Below are 19,953 nucleotides of genomic sequence, written 5' to 3'. Positions count from 1 at the left end.
ACACCAATTCGTAGACGGGTTACATGCGAGCGTGGAACACGGGCCGCGGCTAACAAACGGCCGCGGCTGATGTTACGCAGCCCTCGAGGCTCGCTGGTGAGAAACGCTCACAAGCGAATCGCGTAAGTCCCCGAATAGAAACGGAAATCGAAGATCGAACGGTTCGATGCGTATCAGCAGTCGGATCAGCGGGTGGAGCTCTGTAGAGACCGGAAGCAGAGACGAGCGGGATCGTTGAGACATCGGGAAATTTCAGGGATGAAGAGATCGCGTTCGATAGATTGTATAACATTGTCGCTAGTCCGTTGAATAAAGAGAGCAAAACGTACCGGGGATTAGTTTAAATGAGACATTTCGTACGTTTCAGACGAGCATTGACAAGGAGAAACGAGCGGTGAGTAACGCTTGGTGAGTAATGTTTAAAATTGTATCGGCGAGCAGATAATATCGTTAGTCATCGGCCGGTACACGTAAAAAGATCGCGGCATTGGCCAAAAGCCGGTTGGTTATTCACGTTTTCGCGAAGATAATTCGCGTTGCGCAGTCGGGCGCACACGTTGACGGAGGAGCCGTGTATGATACCCGATTCCTATTTCCGTCCATCTAAATAAAGCCGAAAGCGGCCCAGTTCCCGCGCAACCCGCCGGACAACGCCGCGCGATTGCGCGACACTCAATATCATTATGCTCCAGATATTTTCGGAGCCGCCGAAACACTGTTTACGATTTATATTCGAGATTCGGTGTGCCACTGTCACGGGGAAATTCGTCGTTTATCATCGGGCGAGCGAGAGAGAGAAGGAGAGAGACGCGAACGCGGCGCGGGGAAAAGATGGAAAAACTTTGTCCGATGGAAATTTATTCATCGAGCCGGCGCGACGTCGCCGAACGATGTCTCGTAAACTTACACGCTGTTAAAACGACCGTCGTTGGCACGAACCGCGATTTATGCGCACCTTGACAGCCGTCTGGACATTTGGGTCGCAGGCGATTTCAGGTTTTCTTAATACGATCGTAATACTGTCCGAGTAATAAAAGTGGCCGGTGGAGCGATGTGGCACGTATTCGCAAGGACCACGGTCTTTCATTCCATAAATGGGCGAAACGTTATCCTGATCGTTGCGATTAACGCTGACGGAGGTCGGATATAAACGGTAGTTTTAATTACATTAACGGAAAAATCGGCGACAGGGATCTGCTCCTTCAACGCGACCGTCTCCGATCCTCCGACTCCCGCGGAAATATTTGAAAAGTCTCGTAGATCGATAGGTACGATCAGATATAGAGCTCTACCGTCGATAAAGAAGGAGTCAGTTGATACAGTCGTTTCCTCGTAGAGCAGCGACGGTTCGTTACCGACCGCTCGGAATCGAATGGTAAACCGTCTGACCACTGCAGAGTCATTTTACTTGGCGCTCGATTCCGACGATTATAAACGTGTTTAGCAGTTGTTTTCAATGGATATTGCTGAGAATCGTCCACGCGTTGCGATATAATTATGTGGAGCTCTCGCGAGTAGATTGTTGAAACGAACGAGGAGAAACGATGCTTACCTCATCGCAGCCGGCGCACCTAGGCTTCAATTGTTCCGCGTAATGCCTCTCGCAGTACAAGGTGTCGTCGTGGACGCAGTACGCGAGGTCGACCAACAGCTCCTTGCACTCCGTGCACCGGAAGCAGTTTGGATGATAAAGAAGGCCCAGTTTGCTCGTGGACACCGCGAGACTGCCGTATTTGAGTGGCGCTAGGCAGGCACCGCAATGCTGAAAAGCATGTCCACATCAGACTGAAACGTTCGTTCGGTTCCCAACGGTATCCTCTTCGGAATCTGATTACGACTAGCTCGGAACTTACGAGATCCCTTTCGAGCACTTCTTGCACGTTTCCTATGTCAAGCGCGATCTCGTTCCGCGCCGCCATAAAGTCGTCAGCGCTGCTGGCGTGTATCGGGTTCAAGTGTCGGCAATAGGCTCTGGCTAAGTCCTGCTTAGGCAGCTGGATCGCCAATTGTCGGTCCCTGTATCGTTCGCCGGGCGTGTCTATCCTGGGCACGGAGATCTCCGGCAGCATGGAAAAGTACTCATCCACCTGCGAACAGTCAACATCGAGATCAGCCCACGAAACGATGTTCCCAACGAAACAGAAACAGATTTCCAACGATCGCACTCTAAATTTCCCGTTCGATACGTCAGCGAGATAATTACTCCCGGAATCCGAACATAAAATAGTGTTTCCAGATCTCGGCTGTCGCGCGAAACCGATAAAAGTATCGTAAACGTGAGTGGGTTGCGTCCGCTGGACGGTGGTAAAGGCGCGGTTTGGAAAATATTGGAAGCTGGAAGCGCGCCAAGCTCGCGTGCACGTGCCACGCGCTCGATCGCAGCTTTCAATAGCTCTCGATCTCGGCGAGATCGCGTTGCACGTCGTCGGAGGGAGCGGGATTGTTGAACGCGTCGGACACGCGAGCCAGCCGGACGATTGCTGAACTCGCGCGACGGCTCGTTTGTTGAATCTGGCCGATCGAATCTGACTGTGGGCCCAGTGATCGCGGAACAGGAAACTCGTGCGTCGTTTAGACGTCGGAAATCACGTGTGGCTGATGTATTACCGACCTTGTGAGCTGGCAGGCCGGGCGGTGCCCAGGCGAGACCTTTCGATCGCAGATCGAAGCCGACCGATGAGCCCGATTCCTCGCCTTTCAGGCCCAAACGCGACCTGACCGACACCCATTCTTCGTGGCGCACGTCGTGAGCCTCCCGTGGACACTTGCAGCTCGTGCAGTTCTTCCTGAAAATGGAGAAAAAGAGACTTTAGCTCGGGCATCTTCGATTCCGGGACGGAACGCCGGACGGCACGCGTTCCGCGCGCCGTCTTCGATTCGAGTTTCCCTCTCCGGACCCGGGGGAATCCTTTTTGTTCGTTCGCCGCGTCCGGCGCGTGCGTTAACGACTTGTTGAACGTGTCCGTTAAACCGAGGATATCACGGACGATAAATATTTGTCCCGAGAGTTTCATTAACTCTCGGGATACACGCCTTGTCCCCGATGCAGCGTCTAATCAAGCTTTATTGCGGCCACGCCGCGTCGAAGTTCCCGCTAATCGTGCGCTTCAACTTAAACATTGACCGCCTTTCGCGAGCGAACCGAACGCGCGCTCGCCGTTTGTCTTCGCCTGGTTCCAGCCGCTCCAATAAAGCGACAACCCGGAAAACGCCGATAAATTTCTCATCGGGACGCTGAAATTTCGCGCGAACAAATATTAACCGGCGCACTCGAGCGAGCCTCCTCGCGTAGCCCCTTTCTCTTCGCACCCTGGAACGCGTGAATTCGAATGAATTATAGTCCGCGCGCGAGTATTACGTTTCGCGTTCACGGAGTTAACGAGGCGTCAACGTTAATTTGCGTCCACCCTCGCGATGCGGAGAAACAGAGAGAGAGAGAGAGAGAGAGAGAGAGAGAGAGAGAGAGAGAGAGAGAGAGAGAGAGAGAGAGAGAGAGAAGGAGAGCGGTTCGCGGACCTCGTAAAATATCGGCGCACGTCCGGCGAGGCGGCAGAGATTCAGGCGTTATCGTCCCCCCTTAACAAGAACGGAAAAAGGAGAACAACGAGGATTCTTTATCGCTTAAAAAGCTCTTTGCGGCCCGCGAGAGTTACGGTCCGCTGGCAAACAAGGTGACCGTTTCACTGACATTACAGACGTGACATTACAGTAAAGCGATTCCCCCCAGCTACGCCCCCCGGGAGAATAGTCTCTGAAAGGTGCCGTCCCAGTTTATTTCCCCGCCTTAAAAATCTCTGTTCCCCTATTCTTCAGTCGAGTTGCTCCTCCTTTGCCTGGAGAAAACACGAGTTTCCGGAATGCCGAAGTGCCGGGTCGGTTTGCCATGGCCGGATCGTGTTCCCGATCGACGAAAATATCGGCGAACGAGCGACACTCGTCGCGCGTCGCCTCGAAATTCGCGTTTCTATGAAGCCATGATTTTATGGCTGCCCATTAACGCGTCCGCTGCCACTGTTAAATTTAACGAGCTATCTTCTCCTCGAATCCCGAGCTCTCCTGCCCCCCGTAAATCGGATTTCGTGAATTTACGAGCGTTGTCGCGGTGTCCTCTCTGCCGGAACAACGTCGACGCTTATACTTTTTCCTACCCACGCCACCCCCGGGGTCTCGATAAGGGTCTCGGTCGCGCGGCTTTATCTGCGACCCCCTTATCGTCCCGTTTATCGACGGACGAACGCGCGGCCCGACGGAAGGCGAGGGAAGTCAGCGTTAGCGGCGACCTTCGGCGACTGACACCCGGAAGGGTGCGGTAGCTAGCGCGGCCCGATGAATGCCGCCGGCAAATGCAACCCTCCGTCCGTCCGTTTATGCGATTGACGTTCGATCCGACCATTAGCGCGACTCTCCAGCAACGAGTTACTATTACTGCTCTGGCGCAATCGATCTGCCGCGGACGCGCGGAGAACGCCTTCCTTCTGCTCGACCCTAGAGCTTTGTTGTTCGATTTCATGGTCCACCGCATATCAACCCTTTACGGACGAATATCTATATTTTGGAGAAACAGAGTGTTCGTATTCGAAAGACCGAGTACAAATGATGTAATTAGTCAAATAAGAGATGAGCGCATGGTTTCTGTTTTTTATGATCCGAGCAATTGATATGTAATTTAGCTTCATCCGCTGAAGGTTTATATTTTAGTTAATTATTTACAGACTCGTACGAGATACTTCTACCGTAGACCCGAAAGAAACCAGCGTTTCACCCGGTGAACGCGCGCGATCGTTCACTCGCGTCCGGCCGAGTCGAAAGCGTCGCAAAGTCAGAAAGGACCCGAGCGATTACCGGCGCAAAAATTTCTCCTAAATAATTTACGAGGTCTCGCGTCCGCCTATTTGCGTCGTTCGTCGCGGGAGAGGCTCACGCCGGCGCAATTAATTCCTCGGACGATGTATAAACCGAACGATTTGTCCCGGCGTTCCGCGATGGGTGGTAAGCACGCGTGAACGCGTGCAGCGACTGGCGTCGCTCGAGCGAGAACCGAAAAAACGCCGCGCCCGGAGAGTGGCCCGGCGCGACGACTTATATTAATGCGGCGGCGCGGCCGCGCGAAAAGAAACGCGCCGAGGGAAAAGCGTCCCATGGGTTTTTCGAGTTGCCAGCGGCTTTGCTCGTCGGTCGACGGGCCGGGCGAGACTCCTTCGACGGGCGCGATTCGATTCGCGCTACCGTCGATCGCGAAAAACGCGGCGGGCGTGAAATCTCGCGGAAGTCTGGACGCCGTCGGCGGCCTGTCAGCAGAACGATTGGCCCGCGTCCGACTTTCTAATTACATTCTGTCGTGAAATAAGCGATTAGAACGCTGCTATTGGTAGCTGTTGCTGTCCGATCAACGTCCTCGGATCTTTGCAGTTATTTAGGATTCGTGAGACAGTTTCTAAGCATTCGTCATGGACGATTAAACCTTCCCTGAGATGATACCGCTGCAAGCATCCCGATCCAGCTATGACACATGTCAAGATAGAAGAAACATCAGTCACTCGAAGCGACAGATGTAATCAAAAGGGATGATCCGAGTATTCGACTCGTCTCTAAACGTTTCGCGACTGGCACAAGCCTTCTAAACTTGTCGAAGAGTCCGCAGACTGGGTAAAACAGGTTGCCACGAGTAGTCTTAGAGAACGAAATCATTCGCAGGAATTACCTAACGATCAGCTCGAACAGCTCGAACTGGTCGAACACCTTACAGTAGAGGTGCAACACCCTGACGCAGGCCCATTTCATGCCCGGCCACGGTGCCAGGCTGAGATCCAGTCCGTCTTCCAGGGGACACTTGCCGATCGCGAGGCTGCGCTTCAGTTCCGCGCCGGAGATCGTCGGGAAACGATATTTCCTGTCGAGCATGGGGTTCCTTTTGCCGCGCGGCGTCTCCATGGAGCCTCGTATCTGTCCTCTTTTGATCTCGGCGCCGGACAACGTCGGGTACCTGTCCCGACGGTCCAGGGACGAGGTCTTCCTGTAGTAATCCTTCTCGGAGGCCGACGGACACCTGGCTCGTATCATGTCGAGGATCGGCGGGCTCATCGGACGCTTCTTGGGCTCGGGGATCTTCACCCGGATGCCTTGCGGCTCCGCGCCGGGCGACGTCACGCAGGACACTCTCACCTCCATCTTCGGGCCCTCCTGGCTGGGCCCCTTCGGACTCATCCTGGGGCCCGGCCCGGCTAGCAACTGCGGCGTCGTGTGACGCCTCTGCAGTTTGTCGTTCAGGGTGAAACGTGCGGCTGCGAACTTTCGAGCTGTTTCATGTCTGACCCCACAGGAATCCCGAGAGACGAATGCTCGCTGTGTATCCTCTCAGCGGAGCCTTCGACGAGCTTCTACGATGATCTAGGCGGAGACGTGCGGTAGGAGAATCTCGAAGCACCGAGGTGTTCGAGTAAAGTTCTTCGATCGAGACGATTATAGGATCACCGTTGGAGTCGATGGGAACGCGGAGCAGTCCGTGGACTAGTATTCTGGAAAACGAAGGGCGGAATACTTTCTCCGAGCGGAAAGTTAATTGCCGAACGGCGGGGCTGATCAAGACGTTCTTCCGACGCGCGAGAACCGGCTCTAGCGTCCGCCGGCCCGTAATACCATCTCCTCTCTCCGTCGCCGGCAAAAAGGGTCATTAAGGGGATACCAAAGAAGCTAACCAGCGATGACAAGCATCGTTATACCGCATATCCGCGGCGAGTTCCACGCGAGTTTACAGTTCGGCCGCTATGGGGTCCCGATTGTTTGTACGATCGAGCGGTCTTTGGAAAAATTATTGCGGCTAGATGCGAACGTACGCGTGGTCGGATTTATTTTCATTGCGGAAATCACCGCGGTTCACGGAGTCACTCGGTTATTTATAGCGGCGGAGGATCCCGCCGGTGAACGGGTGTGTTGGCTTCGCGGAAAAGGGCGCTAGGGATCGATCACGAAAGGTCGCGTCGACTTTTCCAGGACCAACTGAGTTATGACTTTCTCGGCCCGCTGGAACCCGAGAGCCGCGAAGTTCGCTGGAGATTAACCCGCCTCGTTTTCACTCTCCCGCCGTGTCGGACATCTAACTCGATGAAAGGAAACGGACTGCGGTGGCGAACGGATCTTCACGAGGAGTTCGACGTGTCCTAGCCGTAACCTCCGGTGATCGGGCCGAACCAATAAAACCGAAGTGCTATACGCTGTCGCGGCGAGATTATCTCGATAACACGGCAGATAACGGGATCGAAGCGGTTGGTCGGAGGGTTTTCTCGGTCTGTGCTCTATCGACCGGTTCGCTTCCAGAAGAAACGGAATGGAGACATGTCCGCCGGCCCGAGGAGAATACAAGTGTCCATAAAAGTGACGAAACAATCGAGAATTTATCGATCGAGCTCGTATTTATACTTGTATCGGTACGCTCCGGCTAGATTCCGCGCGTCGGTACGTTCCGATGGCCGTTCCTTCCGCGGCTCGCACGTATAAATAACAATTCGGACGATGTGTAGAGGCGGACGGCAGCGGCAGCGAGCTGCAAGGAAACGCGCGCGAACAGGATTGACGTAAGCGGGAATGGCAGGAGGCAATAACGTTCGACGCGCGGTTGATACGCGTCGCGTCGCGCTAACGGCCGGATAAAATCGAGAATCCGGTGACAGGGAGCGACTCCGTTCTCGTTTTTACTAGCCGCGAAGACCGGCGTTACCTGGAAAGCCGACTATTCCGTCACAGGTGAATCATCGCGGGTCGCTCGGGCGAGCGCACGCGGCCGAAGGACAGAGGTCGACTAGTTAATCGGTGACAGAATTGTAACCCGGCCGAATCCGTTTGCCAGGAATACGATCTAAGAGGAGGCTGGTTCGAGGGCGAACCAATGGATTCGCTCTTTCGAGCGGAGGGAGCGAGAGGGAAAAAAGAGACGCGTCTCGCGCGTGAATCATCCGCCTCGAAAATGCACGGGATCCGGCCACGTGAACTTTTCACGTTGCACACCAACGATCTCACTCCGAAGATACCGCGCCTTTATCGTCCGCCGCGATATCGCGCGTTATCGCGACGCGATCGTTGCGTAGTACTAAAGTCAACTGAATTTATCGACGTGCAGGCTAGTTCTGTTAATTTTCTGCTCATTGCGCCGGGTGTTTCCAAATAGAACAACGATGATTTCCGAACATCGAACTAGGTGTAGTGACTCTTCGACGATAAATAATTCTTCGGGAATCCCCGGAACGGAACAGCGACGATCGATCGATCGAGTCGGTTGGAAGCTTCCCTCGATTCGCGAATCTCGGAGCTAGCGTTTTCGCAGCAGCGTGGGAATGCTTCGCCAAGCACACGCGACGGCGCGCGAGCGGAAAGGCTGGACGATCGAGGAAGATTCGAATCGCGGTTATTTATACCGCGCGCGGAGACATCGACGACGATGGACGAAGGACGGGAGACCGTTCGACGAAGTCGGTTGACAGGTGTCACTCGAGGGGGACGGGGGGACGGCGACAGGAAGCTTTCGGCCGGTGGGACGGGACGCGTTCAGCGGGCCGGGCCGAGCTGACTATCGCAGATCGCGCGGCGCGGCTAATGGCTATTAATTAGATAAATGTTCGCTATATTAAGCGACGCTGATGCTCGCCGTTCGAAATAGCTCCGTCGCGGGATAACACGCAGTTTCGCGTTTGTTTCGTCTCGGCGCGGAGTGTTTCGTCTGTCGTCTATCATCGATACACGTTGTTCCCGCGGCGAGCGAAATTTCACACCTTCGGCGATATTCTACTCGTGTCCGACACACGAATCAAACTAAAACTAATCGAACGAAGAACGCGACAAACCAATCGTACGGAAAATCGAACACAAATCTCTCGGTCCTCTCGAACGCGGTTTCAAACGCGCCGAAGGAATTTAGAAGCTTATCGGTCGAGCCGAACCCGTTCGACCGCCCCGCGTTTACCGCGTCGCACGTGTGTACACAGAAACTCGGTGCCCCAGTGACGCACAGTTCACAGCGAACAGCCACGGACCCGGCACGGGAACGAAAAGCTGGGTACCTGTCGGTCAGCAGGCAGATTCGCGGCGCGGGAGATTCGAAATCGCTCGAGGCGCGGGCCACGCGAGACTGCATTCGCAGAAGGAGCGTACTTCAAACTGGCGCCATGAGATTCGACGGGGACGCGGATAGGTGTGTACCTATAGTTAATACCGGGTGGCCACGGGAAACAGGAGCGCGGGCCGCGTGGCGCACGCGCGGATCCCTCCGGTGTCGTCGAAAGCTCCCCGACACACGCGAAGCTCCCACCTTGTCGTAAGATTGCAACCGAGACACGAGTGGAATTAGAAGCGGACTGCGCGCATCTCGGTTATCTCCGCGATTTACGCGACACGATCCCTCCTCCCTCCGTCCACCCCGAGCGGGACTCGAGTTCTCATCCTCGCTGCACCCTCCCGAGGACTTCCCTTCGAACACGATCGAACACCGGCGCGGCTGCGAGATACCTTTCGAATGCTCCCTTTTCGGGTAATCCGAGAATCCCTTCGGAGCATCTCGAACGCTGGGAAACTTTCCGCGAACCGTAACGTTTCGACTGTCTTGCTGGCTGAATTTGGAAGACACTTCCTGCAGATTTAAGAGTGAATTCTGTTGCGTCGAGACGCGAGCAGATCGAGAGAGCGTTGCGCGACGGATTTTCGCAGTTTCGACAGATTCTTTGGCAATCCACGCGTTAAAGCGATAGTCGAAAGTAATTCTTCGACTGCTTGCAAAACGTTTTCGTTATCGATGAAAAGGAAACGATTCGCGGCCCTTCCCAGTCCTTGATAAAGCGTCGAGTGTGTAAATCGTGTAGCACAGCCGCATTTCGCAACGAATGTTAATGGTCGCGTTCGTTTCGACGGTATCAGCGGTTTCGATTACGTCGATTGAACCTTTGCTCATCGATTATTCCAGTCGCTCGAGGGACGGGGAACGTTTCCGAAGACGAGTTCGTTTGGGATGTATTAGGATAATTAAGTCGAACGTCGTCGGCCGACTACATTGTTCTCCGGAACGGAATTGTCCAACATTGTAAGCTTTCCGCGATGTTTATACGCTCTGACATCATGCGGTTATATTTTATAGGTACCACCTGTGGTACACGCGGCGCTCAACACGTAAAACACGCTACGTTTCCGGAAACGCTGGCCGCTTCCATCGCTATTAGAGCCGGCCGCGGCTGAAACAGCGCAAGAAATTGCGGGGCAACATGGTTACGCGAAGACAAATGCGCGTTTAACTCGGCCCGCCGCTATTAAGATGCGTTCCGCGAGAGGTTGCCCGCTATTCCGCTTTAATTATCGCGATTATCGTTTATGAAACGCGGACACGGCTCTCCCCGGGACGCGGAAGAGGCCTGGAACACGTGTTCCCGTCTTTTTAGGAGCCAGCCGGCGAGACGTTTCTGCCGCGCGTCTCGCAATTTCCTTCGGGGATTAGAATAAAACGCTCGCCGGGCCGGAAGATCGATCGCGTCTGAGCTCGGGCTCGTTTCCGGCGTCGGGCCCGGCGTTTCTTTAAATCGCGCGGCTCGTCGCGCGAAACGGCGCAGGGTGAACGCACCCGAGCAACGTTCACGCCTCATTTCCGATGGAAACCGGCGGATCTGTCGGGGACGTTTCGTTTTTCGCGTTTACGTAACAGGGAAGCGCTAATAACGCGAATTAGATTCCGAGCCGGCCAGGAAGGCTGCGCAGAACTGCCACGAAAGCATGACATAACTCGACAAGAGTTTGGCATGCTCGGCCAACGGCGTGGCGGCGCGGTGCGTCGCGACACGCAAGACAGCCTGTCGTAAACAGCCGCGTCCGTTTTCGGATTTTACGCTGGACCCGCGACGAGTCCTCCTCGCCCGACGGGAATCGTCGGAACCCGGGGAGGACGCGTCCCTCGATTCCCTGACTCGCGAGCGGAACGAGCGGAAGATCAATCGTCGAGCGTTTCCCGATACGCGCGGCGTCGATCGGCGCGCGATCAGTGAAAATAAACGGGAAAATCGGGGATCGAACGTTGCCGAGAACAGAATTCGCGCGAATCACCTTGGCAATGAGTCGCTGACTTATTCTGGTACGGATGTGAGTAAGATTTATCTGACGGGGTCATATATTTTAGCGTTGCCGCGGCTTCGGGCCGCCGAATCTCGAACAAGCCGCGAATGGCTCTGTAACAATAAGCTTCCCCTCGTGATTCCGCGCGGTGTCTATATCGTAACGCTGCGCAGTACGACTGCCCGCGTTTTCATTCACTTCGCGGCCACTTTCGTTTGTGCAACGTGTCGTTGCGCGTGCACCCGCCGCCGCCGCCGCCACCGCCGCCGCCGCCGCGACCGGGGGAATTTTCGTCGCGATGCGTCACACGTCCACGTTGGAAACGTAACGGGCGACGCGTCATCGGGTACCCCGAGGTGCCAAGTGTTTGGACAAACTGAACGGGTACCGTCGATCGTTGACGTCACCGGGCCGACACGATCCGCGCTGCCGAAGGCACGTCGCGTGCCGCCGATGGGCAACGGACGGGCTCGAGAGGGACGCGTTTTCGCTTTCGCGAAACGTCTCTGAATAATCCCGGTTGCGCAAGGTCCGCGCCTGAAATACGCGAAACGACGTTGCAAAATTCGACCGATTCGGAAGCGCTGCGTCGATCGCGGATCGGTTTGGACGCGGCCGCGACGGATGCCTCGCGAGAAATTCACCGCGAAGCGTGCGATCCTCGTCCGGATAGTTGTCCGACGCGCGCTGGGTGCGCGAGGGATTGACGTTGACGAAATCCGGGAAAATTTCGACGAGATTGACGCACGACACCGAAAATATCTTTCGTTGCTCGTGTTTGCGAGCTCGGTATCGGACTTAAACTGGTCTACGAGCATAAATTTCTCGTTTGATCTCGCCGCTGGTGGTTTCGCAACGATCGTTCGTCCTTATTAATCGAATAAGCTCGCGGAGGGAGTCACGAGGAAAGCGTGTAACGTCGATCAGTCCTCTATGTGGCTAACCATCGAGCGCCGGCTTACGAGCCGTGAAAAACCGACCAATTATCGTCCCCCTGTTCTGCCAGCGTTGAGAACATTCCTTTAACGAGCCCGTTAAATCAACGAAAAGATGACCGGTAGCCAGCGCGCGGTCGGACGCGCTCTGTCCCATTCCATTTGCGGCGATAGCTCATTTTAACAGTCCTCGGCTATGACGTCAATCCATAACCGAACTGCGAGCCTATCTCACGCTCGAAATTACCGGTTCCTAGTCATCGTTTCGCTAATAGGCGGCGGGGTTGGATCAAGTTCAACCGACGCACAGCGTCAATTTTAATACCGTCGTGTCCTTTAGAGGATTTCGACTGTTGCTTTTGAAATATCGCGCTTCATCGATTATGCTCGCGGCGCGTTCGGCCCAAAGGGCAGGGCAAACTGGAACACCTAAACATTTCCATTGATTGTAGACGTATGGCAAGATTGTTTAAGACGAAATTAAACGGTCGAGGTGCAGAGAGTTCTCGGCTTTAATATCGCCGACAGGAAACTACTGTTTTCGTCTGCTCGAAGCGCGTTCAAAGGATGCGAATTCTGATCAATCACCTTCGAGATCGCCATCGCGAACACTAACCGAGAAGACTATCATCAACCCTCTTCTTTTCATTCCCTTCATCGAATATTAGAAACGATCGAGCTGTATTTTTACCTACTGTATGCCTGAACCTATCCCTAATATCGAGGTCTAAACCGGTTTCCATCGCACAAGCAGAGGGCCAGATATAAAAATCTGTTTTTGAATGGAACCCCGTGCATGTTATAGTGCATACCTAAAAACCTTCCTTCCTTGACTCATGCTTAGAATTCTTATCTTTCTCCGTCTTTCTCGCTTTCCCTTTGAATCGTAATCTCTAAGTTGTATCTTATCATCGTAATGTTATTCATCGTCTTATTACAGTGACATACCATTATCAAAAATGCCACGTGGCTTTCTCATTTCTAGATACACAATATAACACGCATAGGGTTCATCCGAAAGTAGATTCTTTGTCTGCCTCTCCTCGTCAGCCCACACCGAAATTCTACGATACTTTTCTAGATTCCTAGCGCGGATTCTTTATCGGTTTTACACAAAGAGAATGGGCCTTACTCTATGGGAACGTTATTGTTGGACGAGTCCTCGGTCGTGAAGTCGGCTCGCTCCTCCTCCTGTATATCTGGCGGCAGAGCGGCGACCGGAAACGGGTTGGCGAGGCCTAATGCGAACGGTCTTCGGCCGCCTCGCCTCCGCATCGCGAAATTCCGTTCCCTCGACGGGAACCGCGGCGTTTTCTTCCGCATCTCGATCAGCTCCATCACGGACAGCCCGTCGTCCCAGACCATTTTCGAAGCACTCGCGTAACTCTTGCCTCGTCGACGGTTTCACGCCGAATTCTATTCGAGTGGGGGGTCTAGCGGAAAATTTCACGGACCGAGGAAAACAAGCCGCGGCCCTGGTGGACACTGAGTCAGCGTTTATCGATTACTGTAACCAATACGATTCTCGGTGCAGATAAGGGACCGAGGAATTTTCGAAGGTGAGAGCGCGAAGAGGTCCGGCGTTCGGTCGCGACAACACTGACAAGCGATTGCGCGCGAGACGAACACGGCGAACGCGACAGGCCGGATCCCGTGGCCGGCAAATCGAATTAATTTAATGCGGTTATGGGATCTACCGGCGTCCCCGCTACAGCTACCTCTCGTCTTGGCTAGCGCGTGACGCGTGATGATCTTGCACGGCGAACAGAATCACGCTGAACTGACTGGAAACTGCCGCGGTTTCTTCTAATGACTTCCCGTCGGTTTGAAGTCTGATTAATCCGGTGGCTACGGCGGAGTTTTGCGTCAACGCGTGTTTCTACGAAAGCTATCGAGAGACTGAATTGAACTGGATTAACACTAGGTTTACGGACGTTTATTCTACACTTTATTCTATTGTTCTTAGAAAACTACGCGTTCGTCTATATAAACCGAGAAAATTGCAGCTTCAAAACTAGAGCATTGCAATGCGTATTCGCCTAATTGCACGAATCAAAATCGACTGAAACTATTACTGAATAATGTTTAAAAAGCTCAATAGTCGCTGATAGTAGCCGAGGGATTAATTAGACTCAATACCTTCGTATTGCAATCCGTCTGTCTTGAAATGCCGTCAGAAACTGTACAGAAACCGTTTTTCGACGTTAATGGATTCGATCGCCGGTTGATCGACCACCGAGCGACCTAAAAGTCACGCTTTCTTTTCCTCCGGTTTCACGCGGCTAAATCGAACGACGAGACTCGACCACGGGATCCTCTGAATCACCTGGAAACCACCGATCGCGTGAAACCGGCCGCCACGTCGATCGACGCGCGAGTTTCAACTGGCCGGTCGTCCTCGGCCGCGCGGCACATCGCGTTCCGCTTAGAATCGGAGGCAAAGATGACTACAACGAAGACGAAGGCGACCTTCGCTCGGCGGTTTCCATTACGAGCACACCGTTGTCCACCGCAATGGCCGTGCATTCTGTATGATCGGCGTCGCGTCACGACCGAGCAGCGTGATCAAAGGTAAAAAGTCTGTCGCGGCGATCGGCGCCCGAACGGCGCCCGTTTCGAAAGAGAGAAAGAGCGTCCGTCCGTCCGTCCGTCCGTCCGTCCGTCCGTTCGTTCGGCTTTTTTCATTCCGCGCGCGCAAACGAGTTTTCGTTTCGATACGGAGAGTTCTCGGAACGCTACGTGTTTTCCAGGGGATTTAAATAACGCTGACGAGTTGCTCGATTATCGGGCCGAGAGTCGAGAGAGGCGTGCGGATCGACGCAAGGGATCGCTGGCCGGCGATCGATGCGTTCGAAAGCCTCTAATCGGGGCTCGAACGTGAACTGAAGCGGCGGTGAGTGGCTCTCATTGAGCAATCGAAGAGAAAACCTTGTTACCCGACATTGAGTCGGACTTTGACTCGAGAGCGTCTGGCAGCTGCGATCGCGCCGCGAACCTTTTCCCTCTAATCGTCCCTCTCTTTCTCTCTTTCTCCCCGATCTCCCTCCCGCCAGTCGCGAATTCGAGTCGGAGTTCGAAGATCTTATCGTCGATTATTTACGATCGTCAATCGCGATGGGAATACGGACGCCGTCCTGTCGCGCGGACAATTAGTTCGGTGGCTGCGAGGCGGAACGTCTCGAGTCACATGCTTTTCATCTCGAGATGTTGCGGCTGGAAGCTTCGAGATGCGAAAGTTGGACGCTCGACGGTCTCACGTTCGTTGTTCAGAAAGAAGTCGGTTCAGATATTCCTCTCGTTTCGAACTTCGGACTCCGACTCGCAGGTTTCGATTCCAACAGAAATTTTCCGGAGCTCGCGTTGTTCCGTCGCGCAACCGCGAGAGTAATTCGAGCGGACGATTACCGGCTCGCGGGCGAAAACGCGGCGAAACGCTCGCTTCTGCACGTATCCGCGGGAGCGTCGAACGCGACTGAAGCGAAAACGCTGGAGCCGGTGTCCTCGTCGATAAGGATTATCACGAACGAATAACCTCGTTATCTCCGGCCTCGGCGTGGCATTACGATCGTCCCCCGGCGGTTGGCACGCCGTTAAAAGCACACGCGCGCACGCCTCGGCGAACCGTGGCGTCATTTGCATGCAATGGGACGCCGTCGACGGCTTCTTTATCGTCTCGCGCTCCGTTCCCCGTGTTTACGCAGCTTCTCGAATTTCCCTCTTCGATCCCGCCTTATCTAAAGCCCCTGTCAGCTGTTCGGACGCATTCTCGCGGGATGACACCGGTGAAACGCGACGCGAAAATCGAACAATGGAAGCTTGGAACGAAACCGCGACGGTGGGGGACGTATTAATCATCCGAGTCGCTCGGAAGGCGATGCGGTTGACTCCAGAAAACAAAAACGAAGAGCTCTCTGACCTAGAGAAATCGAAGAAACGATCCTTGAATAACTGAAAAGAATATCATTTATTCCGACAAAAATCAGGAAATATCGAAAAGTCGACCGCATCGGCTTCTAAGCGACTCAACCGTTAGATTCGCTTTCGAATCTCTGGACAGTAGAATAGAGCGAACCCACGACGACTGGACGCATCGAAGTCGTCTGTTCGAATAAAAATAATAAAAAGATAATAAAATAGAAAATAATAAAAAAGAACGTCGCTGGATAACGGAAGCTAAACCCTCGGCGACGAACGCGTTAAGTGCTCTTAATCGCGAAGTCACGTTTCCAGCGTAAGTATCGTTTCAGGCGAGACCTGACGGGTTTCTCAGACAAGGAGAATCCTTACTGCAGAAGACTTCTAATCGAATTGTCGGGGCTTAAGCTGAACCTGACCGGTACGCGTACTTTCAACGCGACCGGCTTTCGCCGGGAGTGAAGCTGAGCGGCGAGAGTGTATCCCGATCCGTCGAGGGTGCGCGAAAAACGCAGGGGAAACGGTGAGACGATCGCGGCCGATGCGAACGGAGGGACGACGGTCGGACGCCGACGTATCCCGTCGCAACGGCCGGGACGTGTTTATTTGTCGTAACCGCAGAGAAACTTACTCCATTACGGAGATGGCCGGCTGCCAGCGGATTTACAAGTCGGAACGTGACACAACGCAAACACTGCACCGCCGCTAGCCCATTCCCAGGCGCAACGAACCTTTTCACGAGTTTCGGCCCAACCGCGGCCACGTCCGTACGTAAACTGAACCCGGGCATAAAGCGTCAAGGATTTATTCGCGCTCCCTATCGGGCCGCGAACGAAAGTTCTCGATCGGGGAGATAATAGACGAAAGAAGGACAAACGAATTGATCCGTCCTCGCCTCCGGGGGCGGTTTATTTCTGACTGACCCGCGATCGAGTTTCGGGGGGTCGACGGGACACCCGATATTCCGAGCGATTTCCTTCCTTCCGGAGAAACGGGCTGACGCGCCTCCCGCGTTACGCAATGCGACAATTTTCGGGTCCCCTCCGTTACGCGTTGCGCCGATGAAGCGGAGGAACTTGACATTGAAAACGAACGAATCTATATGCGTTATCGAGTCACTCTGTTCCTTAGAGTAATCGGAGCTCCTCTGAAATCGGTTAAAAAGCAATCCTCGACTCACCGATCCTCGTAATACAAAGGATCCCCGTTCCCGAAGGCGCGGGGAGCCGTGCAGCTCGATCGTTCCCACTTCGTTGACATGATCGATCCGGGCAGAGTCGACGGTTCTCACACGTGGTCGCCACGTGGAAACGTGACACGGTTGGCGAACGATCTCGGCGAGAGACTGGGTCCCGCGGCGAGCGCATCGGAAGAAACTCCACGAACGAAGCGAAACCGCGGCGAACTCCGAGGTCGCGGCTCCGTAAATCGCGGCGCGACACGGGGTAGGAGGAAGAGGTCGGCCGCGTTACGCGCGCGCGCGCCGTCGAGGAAAAAAAAGGCGAACGGAAGAAACGAGAGGCAGGAAATTCGACGGGCCGACGATGCTCCGCGCTGGCTCTCGGCCGCTCGAATGGCTTTATCGGCCGGTTATTTGTCCCGATAGCGAGAACAACCGGTCGATCATGCTCTAAATTTAGCCGAGCGATCGGAGCGAGAAGGAGGATCGACACGCGTCCGCGACGGCTGGAATGTACGTGCTGGCGAAACACGGGATCGAGATCGTCCGACGGCAGCTCCGATACGGAATGACGAGGCCCGCGCTCCGTCAATGCCAGCTGATCGGAGACGCCGACTATCCCGAGGCTTTGCGCGCGCTGCTGCTGCCCCGTGATTTATCGCCGCGGCGAGCATAATGCGCCCGTTCATCGGGCCTACGCGCGATCAGAACGGCACTTTTGTGAAAACGAAGGGCCTACTGTGCCGGGCACGCCACGCGGAACGCTTCTGAACGCGACCGTTGCCGTCGCGCATCAAATTATTCAGATACTTAGGAGAGACGGATAACCCGTGCGAAACGACGGAAACGAGGGACCGTTGCTCCAGGTTGATCTAGTTAGAGTTCCGTAAGGGATTTCTATATAAAACTTGACGGACGCGATCAACTTTCTCGAATATTCAACGGCGACGCGGACGGGCGTACTACGCGAGTCCAGAAATACCCGTGGCGTGCGAAGGTACGTAATCGAATTAACGACGTCGCAGAAATGTCGATAAAAGGTAGGCGTGTTTCATTATCCGAGACGTCGGCTCGGGACGTCTGTCTCGTAACGATGCCGCGCGTTCGGAGAAATGTCGCACGCGGTTCCGCGCGCTGGGAAACAATCGGTGCCCGGGAAAGTGTCGCAATCGACACGTAGGAAATATCATCGGCGAGTGAATGAACCGCCCACGAGGCGACGCGGTCTTTCAATTTACTTAACGAGGGTAATTTATCAGATCCGCCGATACCGTTGCCTCACGCTCGCCACGGTTGCGCAATACCCGAGTTAATGAAAAGCCCGGGCAGCGTCTTAATGGTACGCGCGTCCCGATCGAACGATCTCCGAGAAGAAAGCACGCGAAACGGAGCGAGGAGCCCGGAGTCAACGAATTCCTTGACTCCGGGAATCGACCGACTTTCGGTCGCGCGTTTCGACTGTGAAACGAGGAGACGTTAAGGGGACGTTTGACGAGTCGTAAAATGAACGTCGGTGGCCACAGAAGAATCGGATTCGAGGGAGATACAGGCGGAAAGCCCTCGTAAACGGAGGAGCGCGCCGTTTCTACCGGGAACTCGAGTCCCTCGCGTGCTTTCCACGCCCACGCGTCGCATTCCCATACGACAACAGGACGACGAACGCGACGTGATTACACGCGCGCGCGCGAGTCGGCTTGGAACGCGAGCGGGCGATCGGGGGCCTCGATACGACGCCGCCGCGCGAGTAAACGCTCTTTACTCGGCGACGATAACATCGCGTTTATTGTACGACGTTGTCGAGCCGCTAACACAAACGACGCGACGCTTCCGACCGAACGGGACAGGCACGATTCCGCGCTCGTCCCCGCTCGCCCGCCGATAACGAGCTCTTTAACCGGTCTTAATCACCTTCCACGCGAACCGACAACGAATTCGATCAATTCTGCCCGGCGGAAATGTGCCCCGAGCGATTATATGCTAACGACGCGCGACTAATCGACGAACGACGTAATCTCGTCTTTCGATCGCGCGTCGCGCGTTGACGGTCCGCATGCAGAACGAATCGTATGGTCAAGACAGTTCTCTTAACCCTTCGACTACTGCAGACTTTCAGACGCACCAGTCGTGTCACACAGTAGGAATTTCGTTGCGACGTACACCGAGAATGGCGAAACTTTTTAAACGACATTTGTAAGCGCCTTTGGACGCGTAGTGTCGCAAACGGAAGTCTCCTGAGCCTTTAGTCAACAGTAGTCGAAGGGTTAAATAAGAAGCTGAGAATCGTTCCTCGAAACGATTACGATTGATCGAAGCTATAGGAAAAGTCCGTTTCTCGAGTTTCGACGATACGGTGCAATCGCTAACGTGATCGCTGGATGGATCATCGAGATTTACTGGTTTATTTGAATGGTGCTGGTGCTCCGAAACGACCCACCGAATCATCCGCACTGTTTACCATCGCGGGAATTACTATCCGGTTTAGAGTGGATGAATTTCTGGCCACTTTGCAATCGGTTAAATCAAATAAACAGCAGGCGCACCTCCCTCTGCAGCGGTTCGAACATTAAATATAGAGCTTTAACACGCATAGAATGTCGCGTGATAATTCCGCGCGGCGGTTCTCTCGTAAATAAATATTCGCGCGCAGGAAATGCATTTTTCGTGTCAACAACGGCGCTGACGCGCCAATCCGGCGAGGATTTATCGTTCCGTTTCGCCTTTGATCTCGCGTGGATCATCGGCGATCCGACGGCGACGCGGAAATGCCGGTCGCGAGCGTTTAGAAGGATAGTCGGCCGATACACGAGACATTTCCGCGGACGAGTCGCGCTGGGGATCCTTGAA

General features: G+C 54.3%; 1 protein-coding gene across 8 annotated transcripts in view; it reads right to left on the bottom strand.

Annotated features, from left to right (window-relative positions):
* Lmpt (four and a half LIM domains protein limpet) overlaps positions 1-19,953 on the bottom strand; it is an 82,474-nt gene that overhangs the window by 25,900 nt on the left and 36,621 nt on the right. For 2 of the 8 annotated variants that reach the window (XM_031992073.2, XM_031992067.2), the window contains exons 3-5: positions 2,612-2,786; positions 1,854-2,087; positions 1,553-1,762 (exon numbers count right to left, since the gene is read on the bottom strand). In XM_031992073.2, coding sequence (XP_031847933.1) covers positions 1,553-1,762; positions 1,854-2,087; positions 2,612-2,786 — 619 coding nt within the window. Of the gene's footprint in view, positions 1-1,552; positions 1,763-1,853; positions 2,088-2,611; positions 2,787-5,701; positions 6,516-9,050; positions 9,165-13,146; positions 13,605-16,560; positions 16,581-17,109; positions 17,205-19,953 lie in introns of those variants that run through there. The other 6 variants (XM_031992070.2, XM_076372814.1, XM_031992076.2 and 3 more) reach the window with 6 other exon arrangements.

The sequence above is a fragment of the Nomia melanderi genome, chromosome 12 (assembly GCF_051020985.1).
Source record: "Nomia melanderi isolate GNS246 chromosome 12, iyNomMela1, whole genome shotgun sequence".
NCBI lineage: Eukaryota > Metazoa > Arthropoda > Insecta > Hymenoptera > Halictidae > Nomia > Nomia melanderi.
This window is presented reverse-complemented; position numbering and strand designations above follow the sequence as displayed.